We start from the raw sequence: 17,463 nt of genomic DNA on the forward strand, positions 1-17,463 counted from the left end.
AAATTTTCCATAAGAATGGCTATCAAACTGTTTCGCAGCTCAATATGGAAAAAAGACTAAATGACAATGAACAAAAAGTTGAGATTTCCCATAGTAATCTACACGCAAACTTCAAATGGCTTGTGCGAAGTCTGTTTCTAACCAAATGAGTTGTAACTTTGGGAGGCTAATCAGGACCCGATTTTAAACCATTTAAGCACTGTGGAGCGAAAAAGTCAAAATTTGCATCAGTCTAATGGCCATCCAGGTTCATGTGTATGTCACGATCCCAAATACTTTCTAATATCACAGTTCTTTATGTTTTGATTTTTATGATAACATAGTAGAACGACGCTCACACTCGCCTCTATTCTCTCCAGCAGAAAAAGCAAACGGAAGCAAGGGAATGAGCGCTTCTTGTTTGCTTTGATCCTATCAAGCATGGAGAGAGCAGTAGAAAAAGCACAGGTCTAATTGTCGGCATGTTCGTGGTTTTAGTCCTCCAGTCGGCAACCTTTTTTTATCTTCTGTAACTAAATATATTTCAAAATGCAAGGCTCGATTGAACTTTTGAAAAAAAAAATCTGAAATTCTGGACTCTTAAAAATAAATTTACTTGGAGAAGGACATTGAGTGTTTTCCTTTTTATGATTCAGGTTCACAGGTTTTTAAAACATCAAGATTAAGGTAGGATGAAATTTTTTCTTGATTTTTTTCCCGTCGATCTTGTTTTCCGTGTTGAATACCAATGCTACCGACGCCAGGGCGGCAGCTCCCACACTTGGAACTTACATATCGACCCATCAAACTCATGAACCGGAAACCAACGGCTTTACTTATGCTTCAGAAAATCCCTGCGGCGCCGACTGGGATTGAACACAGGCCTTTTGGGGTGAGAGGTAATCACACTTACCACTACACCACCAGCGCCACTAAGGTGGTATGGATGACCGTTAGAACGATTAATATACCAAAAACAACAAAATAGATCTAGATAAGAACTTTTTATCATTTTCAAGGCTCATGAAATTTAATGATAATTTCAAAGCGATAAAATTGAACTACGAGGAAAACATAAAGTACAATATGCTTTCAAGGTAGTCCTGAGGAGCTCCAGATTCTGTGTGAATAGAATTCCAAGTAAAGCCTGAACTGGACTCGATAGAAATTGTAAACAAAGTCCATTGGGATTTCTGAAGCTAATTCCTAAGGAATTCTGAAGCGGTCTTCAAGGAATTTCAAAGAAGAATTCCAATTCTGGGGTAAATTTTAGGACGTTTCAGAAATAAAAATAATATGGAGCTTAGAAAAAGAATTCTAGAAGGGTTCTGACCTGAATGCCAAATAATTTTTAATGAGAAATATATTGAGTTTGCTTCAAAATGAGTAGATTTCTAAGGGAAGGTGTAATATTCTAAGGGCATCTGAAATGAATTCATTGGAAATTTTAAGAAGTAGGAAGTGAGGAGTATTTCAAGGCAATTCCGTGGAAAATTCCAAGGGAATTGAATTACGGAGGATGATTCCAATGAGATTTAAAGGGAATAATTTTGAGAAAACTCAAAGCCAAGGTTGCAAAGACTCATTTCAGCTAAAATAATGTTTTTCGTAATAATAAAACCAAAAGATGGTATGAGGTTACAAAGTATGCGTTGGAAACATAAAACCTGTAAATTTTGCTTTCTATGAGTCACAATCAGCGATTTGCTGATCGCTGAGTGAGTGAGTGAGTGAGTGAGTGAGTTTGTGAAAAATCGCTGATTGTGACTCTCATGAAGTGAAATAAACAGGTTTAATATGTCAAACACATTCTTTGCAACCTCTTCTTGTATCCTACCAATTCAAAATTTGATCATGGCATCTAATTATTTCATAATTTAGAAAAACATTGTTTTAGCTGAAATGAGTCTTTGCAACCTTGCTCAAAGCAAAGTTCCAAGGGAATTCTGAGGAGCATTAAAAAAAATGTATGGAAGTCCTGAGCAGGAGTTCCAAAAGGAATTCCAAGAATAAATCCATAGGAATTTCTGGATAGTGGTGTAGAGGTGTGGCATGGTGTTCCGTCTTGCTGAAAGAACACATTCGGCTCCGGTCTATATTGCTCAGTAATCCACGGAAGGACACAGAGTAAACTACCCCCGGCCTATTAAGCACAACCCGCACTTAGTCTTTCTTAATCTAGCGCAGTTTAGCACCAAACGGAATGTTATTATCACGGATGGCTTCCAAACTTATTTACCTTTCCGTACGTACCGTAAGATTAAATAAAGAGAAACCAATCGTTGAGATATTGTAAAAAGTCTAACACTGCTTCTTGACGCCAAACTTGGCCTACGGATTCTAAACTCGGCCTAACGCATTGAAACGCCATTGAAACGCCAAAGAATTTACTTCGGCCTATCAGATGAAGATAAAAATTGATTCGGTCGGAGCGCTTCTTTTGTTGTTGGGAATAATGGTTGCAAACTTTCATAACACGCGTTCTCATTGAGTTCGTCCGGCAGCATTTGAACTAAAGTATCATACCAAACGCATAATTGACTTGTTAACTCTGAAATCATGGATTTATTTGAAGTTTTCTGCTCGATAGGCCTAAAATGGGCGATTAGGCCGAAGTAGTTCTCTACCCTACTTACTAGGAATGCCAATATACACCTCCGTGTTTACTTTATCCCATTCAGGAATGATGCAAACATTACCACGCATAAGGTAGTTGGTCGAGCACTTGAGATTGAATTTATTGTGAAGTGTTCGGTTGACTTTCAAGACTATTATGTGGCAAATTACAAGAAAATTCCAGAAAGAGGTCTAGAATACTGATTAAATTCTGTTGATTTAAATAGGTATCAGGATGATTCCAACATAGATTTTTTTCGGGACATTGGATCCAGGCTTTGTTAAATTTTAATAAATGAAAAAAATTAAGGATTTAATGTTTATAAAATGTTATGAGCCTTAACGGCGTGAAGTTGGTATGTCTTTAAAAAGTTTTCGGCAATCAAGTTACTGTTTTACCAAAAATTACTTATGTTTTAAGAAATTAAAAAAAAAAGAGATTTCTCATAAACCTGACAATTTTCCGTAAAAGTTATGGTTATGTTAACCCTGGAAAACCAAGGGAACTTTATTTAGCCAAATGAGTTGAAAGCCTGAAATTTAAAGCCAAATTTAACTATCAGTCAGTCAAATACCCAAGTAACAATTTTGATTTTATATGGGTTCTGCATACCATGATTTAAACATTTAGAATGCTTGAAATCCTCGGAATCCATCTTTGACATAAAGGATGAGAGGTAAACAAACATTTCAACATTCAAGTGCTCCGAGACAGAAAATTTCGAACCTACGTTTGATTGAACTGAATTTCGCGTATTTCTTCTTTTTTTTGTAATTACTTTATTTGTACAGGCTGAATCGAATAAACTTTACAGAGCCTAGTTACCCTTTTGCGTTATACATTATTAGTGTCTTATATTTAAAGTTAAAGGAACTGGACCGAGTACTCGCGGTCGTCTCGAGGTTAGTGGAGATTTACAATTTTTTGGATGGGAAAAGGGAAGAAGAAGGTTTTAAATGTGGTTTACGATACAACTATTTAATTAATCCTAACGCATGAAATTATTTCTATTCATCTTGAAAACAAACATTGAAAAAAAAAACCCCAGACGTACAAAACACCTTAATTTCACGTATATTATGATTCAATTTTATGTCAAAATAGAAGCTCGTATATATCACTCTCAAAGCACCTAAATTTACATCAATTTTTCTAAGTGTGAAGGAAAAATCTTTAAAAATGAAACATTTTGATTTCTTACCAAATTTCCAGTGACCAATATAAAATTTTAATTCTTAAAAGACCTAATTAGGGTGAGAAAACAATCAGCAGCTTTTAAAAGAAGGAAAATAAATGTGATGGTATATTTTAGTTGCTATGCCAAAATTTCAGGGGATACTTGAAATTTCATCCAGTGTTGGGAAAATATCAATCAATCAAATCTCACCAATGTCCAAGATCATGGTTGATCTGAAATCAACAATCAAGCAACTGCAGATGATACGGATATCAAGCTAACAAAAGTCTAACCAAACCGTGCTTAGTTTCAATTTAATGATTTCTGCTTTACATCCGAACGCGACCCGAAACTACCGTCACTGCAGTGTCGGCTAATTTTTCACCTCCATTACATGTTGTGAACAATCTCGCAATATCAAAGGGGCTTGTAAAATCAATATCGAGCATGATGTTTTGTTGCAATATCACGCGTGTATTGAGAGGAAAATATCATTTGATTGATGACTTTACCAACACTGATTTCTTCTATTCCGGAAAAGAAACCAAAATTAGCAGTCAGAGATATCTTTAAAAAATATACAAGTTCAAATAGTCTGAACAAATATCTAATTGTTTAAAATCTTAAAATCAGAACTGTGTAAGGAAGCTCGTCAAAATGTATATATGTCTAGGATAATGGTCCTCAGGGCGATAGTGTCACATCCAGAAATCACCAGAACATTTGATATCTTAACAAATTAAATTTCATGAACTGGCAGCCCTATTGCGTGTTTCATGCATATTGGCTCAATACTATAAATTAACTACTCGGATCTTCTATAATAGGATCCTTTAACCATTTCTCAAATTCATATGATTATTTACTCATTCCTGGCGAGATATTACAGCAAATAGAGTATTTCGGCATTATTTTTAAAATAATAGACAATCACAAACAATATTGTATCCATTCTATAAGTCGATAATTCTAAAACTCGATGGTCCCTTCAATATCAACTTATGGAGAGGACTGTTTATAGTATATAATGAAAACCCGCTCTCACACCAGCTTATTGTAGCCCAATCCCACCAACAACGCATGAAGTTGGGCGTTCGAAACAGAAGCAAAATGTGAACAAGGGGTTGGTGGAAATGAGCGTAGGTCAAGTGGGGAGCTACCGTGCCAGCACCATATTTGACGCGTCCCTAATGATGACGCACTCGTCTATTTTTTATCGCATCTCGATTTTGACAAGATATGTTTTAAAACTTTGTTACACCATCATCTCTAGAGCACACGAACTAATATTTGCAGAAGTAACGTTTCAATGATTGAAAATAGTCGAACATTATTGAGTGCGTCGATTTAGGAACCGCTTGGTCCTGGGTTTGACTGAATATAAGCTTCTTTTTTACTTCAGTATCTCGCCCAATACGATGTTATAAACGAGTTCTAGAACTTTGGTCATTATATCAGTTGTAGTTAAATGAAAATACCCAACAAATACCGGAAAATACCGCCAAATGCGGAGTCAGATAGGACCCAATTAAACCAAGTAGTGAAATTCCCAGCCGTAATACCATTACGGACTAAAAAGTCATTGATAACGTACTGAAGACCGGTGTGACATCCGGCGTGCCACGCCGCGACAACCGTCGATCACCGGCATTCACTGAGAACCTATCATTCATCCACCACCGAGAAACCCCACTCGCTGCAGAAAACCGTCATCGCAGAAACCCGTGTGTAAAATAATAAACGTGAATTTAAGGTGCCCGAGCTAGCCAACAAAAGAGGACAATCTCCATAGCTAGACTAGAGATTAGGGGAATCCTTTTAGACAAACCTATCTGGCTAACCAAAAAGACCATGGATTAGGGAATTGAATTGCACAGAGAACCACATAGAAGTTACTTGGGATTAGCTTAGCCATCTTCTCCATTATCTCCTGAACATACAATACCGAACATAATTCGGGGAAATGGCTCTAATGTTAGCCTTTGGATCTAAGATTGAGCCCAACACTAAAAATCTGCTATTTATCAATTTTATCTAGACGAACGCGTCATTGGGACGGTACTAATAGATAGTTTTGGTCACTATTGAAAATTTAGTCGATTTCTGAATTTATGTATGGGACCAAATTAGGGGCATTTAGGCCGACATAACATCCATTTACCCTGTATAGCATTGTGTGACATGTGCGTACCACATGTCATTGCTATTTTTCTATCATGCACTTTTAGCAGACCACAATTGTGGGAATATGCTGCGTAGCTAAATCACACCCAGCATTGAACCTTCAGTTCAATGCTTGTTCAAACCTACTCAGCATTTATGACGACAAATAAAGGTGTCGTATGATATAGCATTATATACTCGGTGCATCAAGTGTCTCCAACTTAGAACCTATATGAAAAATAGGAATCAGAATAAATTAATTACATTTCAACGTGACGTGTCGTGGTTAGTAAAAGATATCACGGTCATGAGTCCGGGGACCAGGAGCCAACAATTGGGATTTTTTTTCCATGATTTGTTTTCCGTTGACCTTGTTTTCCGTGCTGAGTACCAATGCTACCGACGCCAGGGAGGCAGCTCCCACACCTGGACCCTACCTATCGACCCATCAACTCATGAACCGGGGACCAACGGCTTTACTTCCCTTCCGAAGGAAGGCGTGATCAAAGATGATATGCCTCAGAACATCCCGGCGGCGCCAACTGGGATTGAACCCAGGCCTGCTGGGGTGAGAGGCAATCACGCTTACCACTACACCACTAGCGCTGCTTATGAGCAAAATTTGATTCATTGAACTCCAGGAAATTGCATATTTAAATATATTACTCCGAAAAGAAGCATTTTGCTGGAAACTCTCAAAACTCTAACAGATTCCACCGATTACACTAAATATTGTACCGATACTTGTATAGCGAGGAAACAATATTTCAGAATATTTCATAGACATTCAAAAAAGCTATAGCTCTTTCAACTTTTTCATCTCGATTTAATAAACTGTATTACGTTTACCATCGGGGAATTGGTCAAAATCATATTAAATCAAAATCACATGGGAATTCTAAAACATTGTCATTGGTGGACCATACGGATATTTCTTGAAGCAAAAATAAAATTAATTTTTTCGCCGGTATATAAATTGGTAAGAACGGGCACGTTTCACGATAGATGAATAAATTAGGATTTTTATTCTTAATTATAGCAAAGAAAAATAAAAATCACTTAAAACTTGGTATAAACTATTCAATATTCAAATAGCCCAATATGCTTTTCTTCAGCAAGAAATCCCTCAACTATTGATTTGGTCTTAGCTGATTCAAGTCAATTTTGTAGCCAATTGGTTACCCATGCTGACTTCGGTTCAGTAACTTTTGAAATATTCCAAGAAGTAATTGCTAATCCCACGAGCTCTACTTTCAATTACCATAGAGCAGATCTTAGACGATCTTCAGCTCAAAGTTATCTGGCGGGATTTGCAAAAAAAAAAGCAAATTAAAAATCGATTCTCTGCCCTGAGGAACAAAACTGTTGTAAATAATGTTTCGAAATTAGACCCGAGTTCTAAACACTTTTGGAAGCTCACATTTTTTTTTGGAAAAATCATCTTAAGCCTATTGTTCAGAAACTTGCTAAGCAATTTGAGAATTCCCATAATTTCAGTTTTGGTCTAACTAGTCCAATTTAGAACCTGATTCTTTCGGGATTATTTATCGGAATATTTTCTCTCGGGAAAATATTTTTGATGATTCCTGGATGCTTTGAACGAATTAAGATCTATAACTAAAAAAATTCAAAATATGAAAGCTCCAGGTGATGATGGAATTTTCTATATCCTCATCAAAAAACTCCCAGAGAGTACCTTGTTGTTCTTGGTAAAAGTATTTAACACATGTTTCCATTTGGCATACTTTCCTGATAAATGGAAAAATGCAAAAGTTGTTCCAATTTTTGAAGCCGGGGAAAAATCCAGCTGAAGCTTCTAGCTACCGCCCAATAAGTTTGCTTTCTTCAATAAGAAAACTTTTGAAAAGATAATTTTGAATAGAATGATGCTTCACATCAATACGAACTCAATTTTTGCAGATGAGCAGTTTGAATTTCGCCATGGGCATTCAACTACTCATCAACTCTTAAGAGCTACCAATTTAATTCGTTCAAACAAATCTGAAGGCCACTCAACTGGAGTTGCTCTTCTAGACATAGAAAAAGCATTCGACACTGTTTGGCATGAAGCATGGTTTCCAAATTGAAAAAGTTTAATTTTCCACTCTATGTTATGAAATAAGTTCAAAATTATTAACCTGACAGAACTCTGCAGGAAAATTATCAAATTTCCAAACCTGTTAGAGCAGAAGTTTCTCAGGGTAAGATTCTTGGGCCTGTATAGTATAACATTTCCACTTTGGACGTCCTTGATTTTCCACACATAAAATGTTTGTAACATATGATAAACAGGAAAACCAAACTTTGTCCTATGAATAAACTTCTAATATTTAAACAAGTTTTTAGACTGGCCATGCTTTAAGCTGTGCTAATATGGTTTAGTTGTTGCACTACCAGGAAAAAAGCACAACAAAGTTCTGAAAATTATTTTTAAGTTGCCTTCCTGGTACAGTACTACCGAGGTACATAGAATTTCGAATATTCAAACATTTGAACAAATGTCCAACAAAAACCGTTGAAGTCCTCCGATAAATTTCCTTTATATTAAGATAAGATTTAGTTTTAGTTTTTAGTTTTAAGATGACAATTGTTATACTGACATGATGGTTTACCAAGGGCTACAAAATGGGTGAGTGACAATCTGGAAGGAGCGATATACCTAGCTCCGATCCTCACAAGTTCCTACCTCACGCCTCCACGAGTCATATGATCACAAAAGACTGCCAGCTGAAACATGGACACAGTTGGTTGGCGTAGCCTGGGCAATGTTGTCAATCCGACAATAGCAGAATGAGGAGGTGCGACGCGAACACTGGCGCGGTAACCATAGCACGGTGATAGAGGAAAAGCTTCGCCAACCCGAGCGTCTGTTCACCATGGAGGTGCGGCTCAAACAGCGTCTGACTGGCATCCAGCGGCTGAATTAGAAATGCTCTTCTCCGGAAGCTACACCTAAGATGGCAGCCCCATCACGGCGGATAGGAGACCTTAGGCCAACCACCTACTGTCTCTGAAACCTTCACAATTGTTACAGAAACCAACAGAGAAAGACATCGAACTGATTTAACGGCAATGACTTTTAGCGCAAAACAACGGACACGAATTGGATCATGGAATTTATTGACGTTAGCCCAACAGGGTAAACTGGCACAATTCGCCAACGAGGCGCGACGCATGAAGCTAGAAATCCTGGGACTGAGTGAAGTTCATTGGCCAAACTTTGGAGAACACAAACTGCCGTCGGGACAGGTACTGCTATACTCTGGTATTCGAGGTGAAAACGCTCCCCGCCATCGTGGAGTTGGTCTCCTACTTAGCGTCCAGGCAAGTGCTGCGCTCATCAAGTGGGAGCCTGTTAATGAGAGGATAATCGTTGCCAGATTTAGAACACGGGTTCGCAACCTTACCATAATCCAATGTTATGCGCCAACCGATGCTGCCGAGCTACAGGACAAGGAGAATTTTTACAGTCAACTGAATGCCGTCGTGGATAAAGTTCCAAAGGGTGACATCAAGATCTACACTGGCGACTTCAATGCGAAGATCGGCTCCGACAACACGGACTATGAGCGTGTCATGGGACGCCATGGTCTCGGCGAAATGAGCGAGAACGGTGAGCTGTTTGCAGAATTTTGCGGCAATAACGACATGGTGATCGGGGGCTCGCTCTTCCCCCATCGGCCAGTGCACAAAGTCACGTGGGTTTCCCGTGATGGACATACCGAGAATCAGATCGACCACATCTGCATCAGCCGAAAATGGAGACGGAGCCTTCTTGATGTCCGGAATAAACGCACCGCCGACATCACGTCTGACCATCACCTTCTAATCGGTGAAATCCGCCTACGCATGGTGCGGATTCAGCGGCGGGAGGAGGGACTCGGGCGGCGGTTCAACACACGCCGAATTGAAGATCCAGCGGTAAAAAGGTCTTTCGTTGAAGAATTTGAGATTCGAGCTGCGGACGTTCCAGAAGGTGGCAGCGTAGAAGTACAATGGACGGCCATCAAGAATGCCTTTATAGAAACAAGCGAGAACAACTTGGGTGAGCTGCGCACCCAGAGGAAAGAGTGGATCACAGATGAAACCTGGCGGAAGATTGAGGAGCGTAGAGAAGCAAAAGCCGCGATAGAGCAGGCGAGAACCAGAGGAGCCAAGAACGAAGCCCGAAGGACAATTGCTTACCGACCCCACTGACCAGCTGAAACGCTGGTTTGAGCACTTCGAACAACTTCTTCAAGTTTCGACGGCCAACCAGCCATCAACATCTCGGCATGATCCACCTAGGGTGCGGCGCATCACTCGCGTCAATTCCGAGGCCCCATCACTGCAGGAGATTGAAGCAGCTATCCGAAGCATGAAATCCAACAAGGCTCCTGGGGTCGATCGCATATCAGCAGAGATGCCCAAAGCTGACCCCATGCTATCCGCACAAATGTTGCATCAACTATTCTGTAATATCTGGGACACCAAGACTTTTCCGGCCGACTGGATGCAGGGCATCTTAGTGAAGGTCCCAAAGAAGGGGGATCTGACTGTGTGCGACAATTGTGTATTGTTCTCAAAGTTCTGTGCAAAGTTATCCTGAATCGGATACAGGAGAAGATCGACGCAACTCTCCGACGGCAGCAGGCAGGATTCCGTGCCGGAAGATCTTGTGTGGACCATATTGTCACGCTCCGCATCATCCTGGAGCAGGTCAATGAATTCCAAGAGTCCCTTTATTTGGTATTCATTGACTACGAAAAAGCTTTCGACCGTCTCAATCACGAGAATCTGTGGGGCGCCCTGAGACGCAAGGGAGTTCTGCATAACGGAGCCTTGTCCGACCCTATCCGGGTAGTCGCTGGTGTGAGACAAGGATGTATACTATCACCGCTACTGTTTCTCATCGTAATCGACGAGATCATGGTAGGTGCAATTGACCGTGTACCGAACCGTGGGCTGCTTTGACAGCCTATCACCATGGAGCATCTCAATGACTTCGATTTGGCTGATGATGTTGCTCTACTAGTACAACGGCGCTCTGATATCCAGAGTAAGCTCAATGACCTAGCCGAACGCTTCTCTGCGGCGGGTCTCACCATCAACGTCATCAAGACCAAATCGTTGGATATCAACACGGGCAACCCTTCCAACTTTACGGTAGCGGGGCAAGCAGTGGAGAAGGTCGAAAGTTTCCAATATCTTGGCAGCCAAATAGCGTCGGACGGCGGGACCAAGAGCGACATAGGTGCACGAATCAAGAAGGCTAGGGCTGCCTTTGCGAGTTTACGAAACGTATGGAGATCTAACCAGATAAGTCAACGCACCAAAATCCGAATTTTCAACTCGAACGCGAAATCTGTGTTATTATACGCCAGCGAGACGTGGTGTGTATCAGCGGAGAACGCTCAAAAGCTGCAGGTCTTCATCAACCGATGCCTGCGGTATATAATTCGTGCCTGGTGGCCTGACAACTGGATCTCGAATGCCGAGCTCCATCGTCGATGTCATCAGAAGCCGATAGCAACAGAAATTCGAGAGAGAGAAAGTGGAGGTGGGCCGGCCACACACTTCGACGGGGCGGAAACGAAATCTGCAAGCAAGCGCTGGATTGGAATCCGGCAGGACATCGCAGTAGAGGCAGACCCAGGGGCTCATAGCGGCGGAGCCTCAATAAGGAAATTAAGCAAGTCGATAGAAATCTGACCTGGGCCCAGGTCAAGGCAAAAGCGAGCAGCCGCCCAGGATGGAAGTCTTTCACGTTGGCCCTTTGCACCGCTGGTGGTGCACAGGAACCTTAAGTTAAGTAAGATGGTTTACCAAACCTGTATATAAATGACCATTTTAAGTCTGTTATCTGACGCTTAGCATCTTCAACTATTTATTTGATATTTTATTAAATATGATGATAGCTGAATAATATCTAAAGAAAGTTACAAAATAAGATATCATACCACATTAATATATTATATGATATCGGTCAGTTATCAGTTCTTGCTCGGGGTCAGTTATTATAATAACATAATTATTTATTGGTTCGTTATTCAGAGAACATTTCTGGGTCATTCTAGCTCAAGTGGGTTCAGAATTTAAAAAAGTTGTGGTCGATGCATCATGAGAAAAATAGTATAAAAATATTATTGTTCCATCGTCGTGAAGGAATTCAAGAAAGAAAAAAAATCTTAAATAGCATTGATTTTCCACCAGTAAAACTCAAAACTACCACACACTCATCTGTTCATATCTCAAAAACTATTTGTCCAAATCATTTGCCCTTGGAAACACATCAATTGGAAGAGTTTTTCTTAGTGTGGTGAAAATATTAATTATTATCTATTAAATATTATTATTATTTTTTGACAATTTGGTAACTGCTGGTCATCAGTCTGTTTACTTTAGTTACTATAGCAAAAACAAAATGTGGGTACACTTATGTAAATCTACATTAAAAACATTTAAATTTACGTTCTAATATCACGAAAAGATCATTTGGTTCCCAAGTAACCAACAAGCCCGCTAATTCGCCTTTTTGCAATAGAAGGCTAATATGCGGCTAATATAAAGCTTTGCATGCCCTATGTCAGCCGTGTATCAGCCTTATATTGCAAAAAGGCGAATTAGCGGGCTTGTTGGTTACTTGGGTAATCTCTTCTGAAAGATAAATTTTTAAAAAATCTCGAAAATCCAGGGTTGTAGCCGAGAAGGATCTAGGCACTTCAGAACAAAATCAAAAAGTGTTTCGGCCAAGTTTTGCTCAAATCGGTGACATCGACCTTAAGTGGTGTACCCACTTGAGCTGGAATGACCCTTATAAGGTATTATTTTTGGTATGTCAAACTCGTCAATAACATAATTAGGTTGCCAGTTATGCTATTTTCATACCTGAATTTGAAGTTTTTTTTTGCTCCCGCTCAGGAATCTTTAGGTACCAACATACCACTACTAGCAAAAAGGGTAGGACAACCCTACTTGGGCGGCACTATTCGAACCTTTCCCCCGGTGCTGCCTTGAACTTTTCCCTCTTCTACAGGCAATTCAACCATCCTGACAACATCTCAAAAGTCGGATACTACTAAAACCATCTTCAAAAGAAACGGAATCATGTCCAGAAATAATATTATGCCTCCACAGTTCATCAACAAACACCAGGCATGGACATGACTTGTATTGCAATGTACTCCAAACCAACAAGACCAATCATATTGGGCTTCCACCTCGTAAGAGCTTGTAAGCCTCTGCATCTGCTTGATTGTTCCGGGAAATGCCAGTGATGATGAATTATTTATGTTGTGTTTCGTTCTAGAACCATTGCACATCAATGCACCGAAATTGCATCGGACGAGTTCCATATGTTTTCCATTCTTGCTGGGATGTGAAATGACTATCAAGAGAGGCATCTTTTATGCAAAATGTTTTCTTTTTCACAATCAATGTCCTTCGATATATCTATGGGGTGGTAGATTGGCCAACGATTGTGGGTTTGAGGGAAACGTGTATCAATCGATTGGAACCCGTATTGTTTTTGCTGTACAGCAAAAACGAGGATCTAAGCTAAGAAATTGATGTAGGTAGGTGCCGCAATTTTGTTTAGATAGTATGACAAGATAATGCTATAAAAATTAAAGGCTTTCGACTCAAACAATTCGAAAGAGCGCCTTGTTGCTACCTCATTCTCAATTCCCCATAAAACAGAGCAGTATAAAACATCCCGTAAGAAGCTTGGACCACCTACCTTTTCGGAGTGATTGATATATTTTTTGCTGCTAGTTGTTGCTTACTCGCATCGTTCAAATTCGGTTCAGTCTGCTTGGTTGGTACGTCCCCACGGTAGTTGGCGTTCGATTTACCCTGGGTCGCCCTTCGATCACCGTCGTTTCCGGTTTTATTGTTAACACTTTTGTTGCTGGTGCTGGAACTGCTTCCTCGGGAGGAACTTCCACTTCCACTGCTGCTGTCTCTACTGCTGCTGCTGCTGCTGCTCATGCTACTCATGTCCGCTACCTCCTCCGTCGTCGCAAAGTATGGCAGTAAAATGGTACAACCCCACCTTCGATATGCCTCCTGGAATGGTAGATGGAAAGAAACGGACAATCGTGGATTAAACATTTATTCTCCGACAGGTTGGGAAGTTGATTTTTATTACAGCCAAGAGTTATTGTCCTGCTGGGGTGCTTAAAACTTGTGGGAAATCTTGCTACATCAAACTTGAATGCTGAAAAACCATCAAAACAGAGAGAAGAATTGAATGACAATCGCCCCAAACAGGTGTTCAAACTGAATTAACTATTTGTTTGCATGTTCACTGCCAAATAACATGACACGGTTGTCACCGAATGCTTGCATAGCAAACACAACCGACCAACAGTCATCCATCGTGTCTCACAAGGAGTCAAGGAAGTGCATGAAAAAGGAGCTAGTAGCGCTTGGTTGAGTCTTTGACACACTCTCGGTGCTCGAGGCCAAACCCCATTCTTCTTCGACAATTTTCCTCTCGAAGTTGTGCAGCAAGGTGATGTGCAATGCCATACCACCGCATCATCACCATCATCATCATCATCAAACTACACGCCACCTAAATTGCACCGGAATGATGCTGCAGCATGTCTTGCGAAACCACCAGCTAGCTCCATATATTCGGGAAGACGGAGAAGACCGTCCAGGCCGAGAAAGAAAAATGCTCGTTGCAAATGGTGGCTGGTGGCAACCGCAATCGTTATGTTTAACCTCCAGTTGACCTATTTTTCGGCGCTGGGTAGTGAAAATGATAATGCATTCATTTAAATATTTAGCTTCCATGATTGTATCAACACTGGAAACTGTGTACTTGCACACAGGCTCTGGTCCGTGTGCTGGCTATATAGGCTAGGAAGGTATGAAGCAGAGTTGTAAGACAATGTCGAGTTGATGGCCAGTTGTGTGTTCAGGTTCGCAGGATCCAGCATAGGGTAGAGCGCCACTTCGTCGTAATCATCCATTTCCAATCAATAATACGTTTGTTCCGTTGCGTTAGTTCAAGCCTATCAAAGCGCATTGTATGAATATTTACACTCATTGTTCTCAAAAACAAAAGAACGGCTCGTAGGGAATAATTTTTTTTTTCTGCATTCATTGGACGCTGAAAATCAAAGGAAAGGAATTAAATCTAGCAGGAAAAAAATAATAACGCTGTCGGATTGCATCCAATTGAGTTGACGTCTTGAGTGAAGTTTTTAGGATAAATGAGGGCTACAATTTGGTGGAGAAAAATAGTTCAAGTTTTAGCCACAAAGATGACGCAGTGATACACCCTGCCCTTTGGTTCAGTGAGGGTTAAATAGGACGCGTTTTGCCTCGTTGGTCGTGGTAGATTTCAAGAGTGAGTAAGTGATGACACTGGAGTTCCAACCCAAGCCACAATTTTTGTTTTATTTAAGTTTTATAGCAGTTGATATAACCAAATTATAAAACCTTCACTGACGACCACATTGCTTTAACAATCTCCTGAGAACCGCAATACAGCCATGTCATGGCCAATTGGCCCAGTTTTAATGCAGTCATTAAAACTTGATATGCGAACTACTTTAGGAGCATAGGATTTATGTCAGTTTTATCACACTCTAGACGTGATTGTTAAAAATGAAAACATAAAACCTCCTCCAGGTCAGAAAGTTTTAACAGCCTTCTAATGACTACCATAAAACTATATTACATCCGCATAAATCGCTCCTGAAGAAGTTGATAAAACATGATACGCAAAACATTTTGACAACTTTGAAGGTTTTAAGTTGGGGTTTTTGGATGATAGTTAATATTGAGAAATATTTTATTGTGGTTTTATTCTTTCGATGTTTGATGTGAAATCATGATCCTTGTCAGTTGGTAATAATGGCTGATATTATTGTACATTGAAAATAAGACGACTTTATTATAATTTTAAACCAATCTGTATATGCTTCACAGCATGCCGTGCAATATTTATGGTGATTATTATACCAAATAGGAGCATAAATTTAGTGCGCCATATGAATACTAAAATATAGGGATATTTTTAATTTGTCTGCATTAGCACCATGCATTAAAGAGTCATTCAAAGATTATCTATTTAGTACAAAACTGTTACTACTGTTGAGCAATAACCAGTCACATATTATTTAATTATACATAGATGTATGAAAGTGTTTTATTGCCTATCAATTAAAGCGTAATTATTCATACTGTGTGAAATTTGTTCATACGGCGACATTTTTTTTCGTTATAACTTGCTACTCCTTAAAAATACCTCAATATAACTTATTCTCCTAGATTGGAATTCTATAGCATAACATAAACCTAATGGTTGTATCTTAGCATTTCGTAGTCCAAATTGAGAGCGTTAAGTTATATTCAAGCTATATAACTAGCTTGCTGGTTTTATTCGGTACAGCGAATCAAAACAAAACAAAAACCATGACCACCTGTCAAAAAGTCAACATTCCAAGCGATCCTCCTATTTTCGCTTGTAATCAAGATGTAAGAAATGCTTATTGGATCCACTAAAAGCTTTTTCAATACAAGGTTTAAAGCCGTGATGTCAATACTGGCCATCTCCAAACGGATTTAGTGAAACTGTCGGCGTTGCTTTAAGAAGGGTTCGTGGATCTTTTCGGAAGTGTATTGGAAAGCCGCTTGTTCAATATTTTTAAGAGCTCCTTCACCGCACTGTGCCTTATGTAGGGATCGTATAACTGTAGTTCCTCCAGGAGTTTCATATTGTCGATCGTCTCATCTTCATCGTGTTCAGAAGCACTGAAGGGGTTTTCATTTCATATATCTGAATAGATTTGTTTTTTATAATGACAAAAAATTTCAAAGTATTTTTTGTTGTAGCAGTATATTTCTTATCTGTGAATCTTAGGCCTATGATAAAGATGATAGTTGTAATGAAGCTTTAATGAAGGTCTAAGACTGCTTCAAGTTTTATATCGGTCATAAAAAGTGTACCATAAAACATAATTGTATGTTTTGTTTTGGTTTTATTCTTCAGTTATAAGTAGTGATGCAGAACCACCTTACAGCTACCGTTAAAACTATGAAGTCTGAGTTTTAATTTAGTAGTCATAAAACAGTTTTATAGACGACTTGACGGCCTGATTTTATGACAAGCACACAAAACCGTAATACAACCACAGGCAGGAAGGGATGCTATGATAAAACAATGATAAAATAAGAATAAATCTTCCAAGCATTTAGACTGTTACTTGGGAAAGAGCCTGAACGAAATGTGGCGCTTGCGATGATCACTTGAAGATACGATATGACGGAACATTGATAGTAATTGAATAAAGTACAAGTAAATGCTTCTAGAAATTAGTTAAGATCACATATTGAAAAATGTGTTAATTGTTATTCAACAAATTCAATGTTGCATTGAAATACTTTCAATCGTTTAAATATTCCCTCATTACACAACCGTTGAACCGTTCTGAACGGCCATCCCGTTGTGGTCATATCACATCATTACTAATAATGTACATATGGGAAATGGCTCTAATGTTGGCCTGGTGGGACCATGGTCGTATGCTGA

The 17,463-nt window shown here is 39.5% G+C and overlaps 1 protein-coding gene across 1 annotated transcript in view; it reads right to left on the reverse strand.

The window, feature by feature from the left end:
* The window catches only part of LOC135710824 (uncharacterized), a 164,140-nt gene that overhangs the window by 27,335 nt on the left and 119,342 nt on the right, over positions 1 to 17,463 (reverse strand). The window contains exon 2 of the mRNA XM_065233518.1: positions 13,654 to 13,982. Coding sequence (XP_065089590.1) covers positions 13,654 to 13,982 — 329 coding nt within the window. The remainder of the gene's footprint in view (positions 1 to 13,653; positions 13,983 to 17,463) is intronic.

Source organism: Ochlerotatus camptorhynchus, unplaced genomic scaffold, assembly GCF_037179485.1.
Source record: "Ochlerotatus camptorhynchus isolate MF236.1 unplaced genomic scaffold, CSIRO-AGI_Acam_v1.1 ptg000403l, whole genome shotgun sequence".
Classification (NCBI taxonomy): domain Eukaryota; kingdom Metazoa; phylum Arthropoda; class Insecta; order Diptera; family Culicidae; genus Ochlerotatus; species Ochlerotatus camptorhynchus.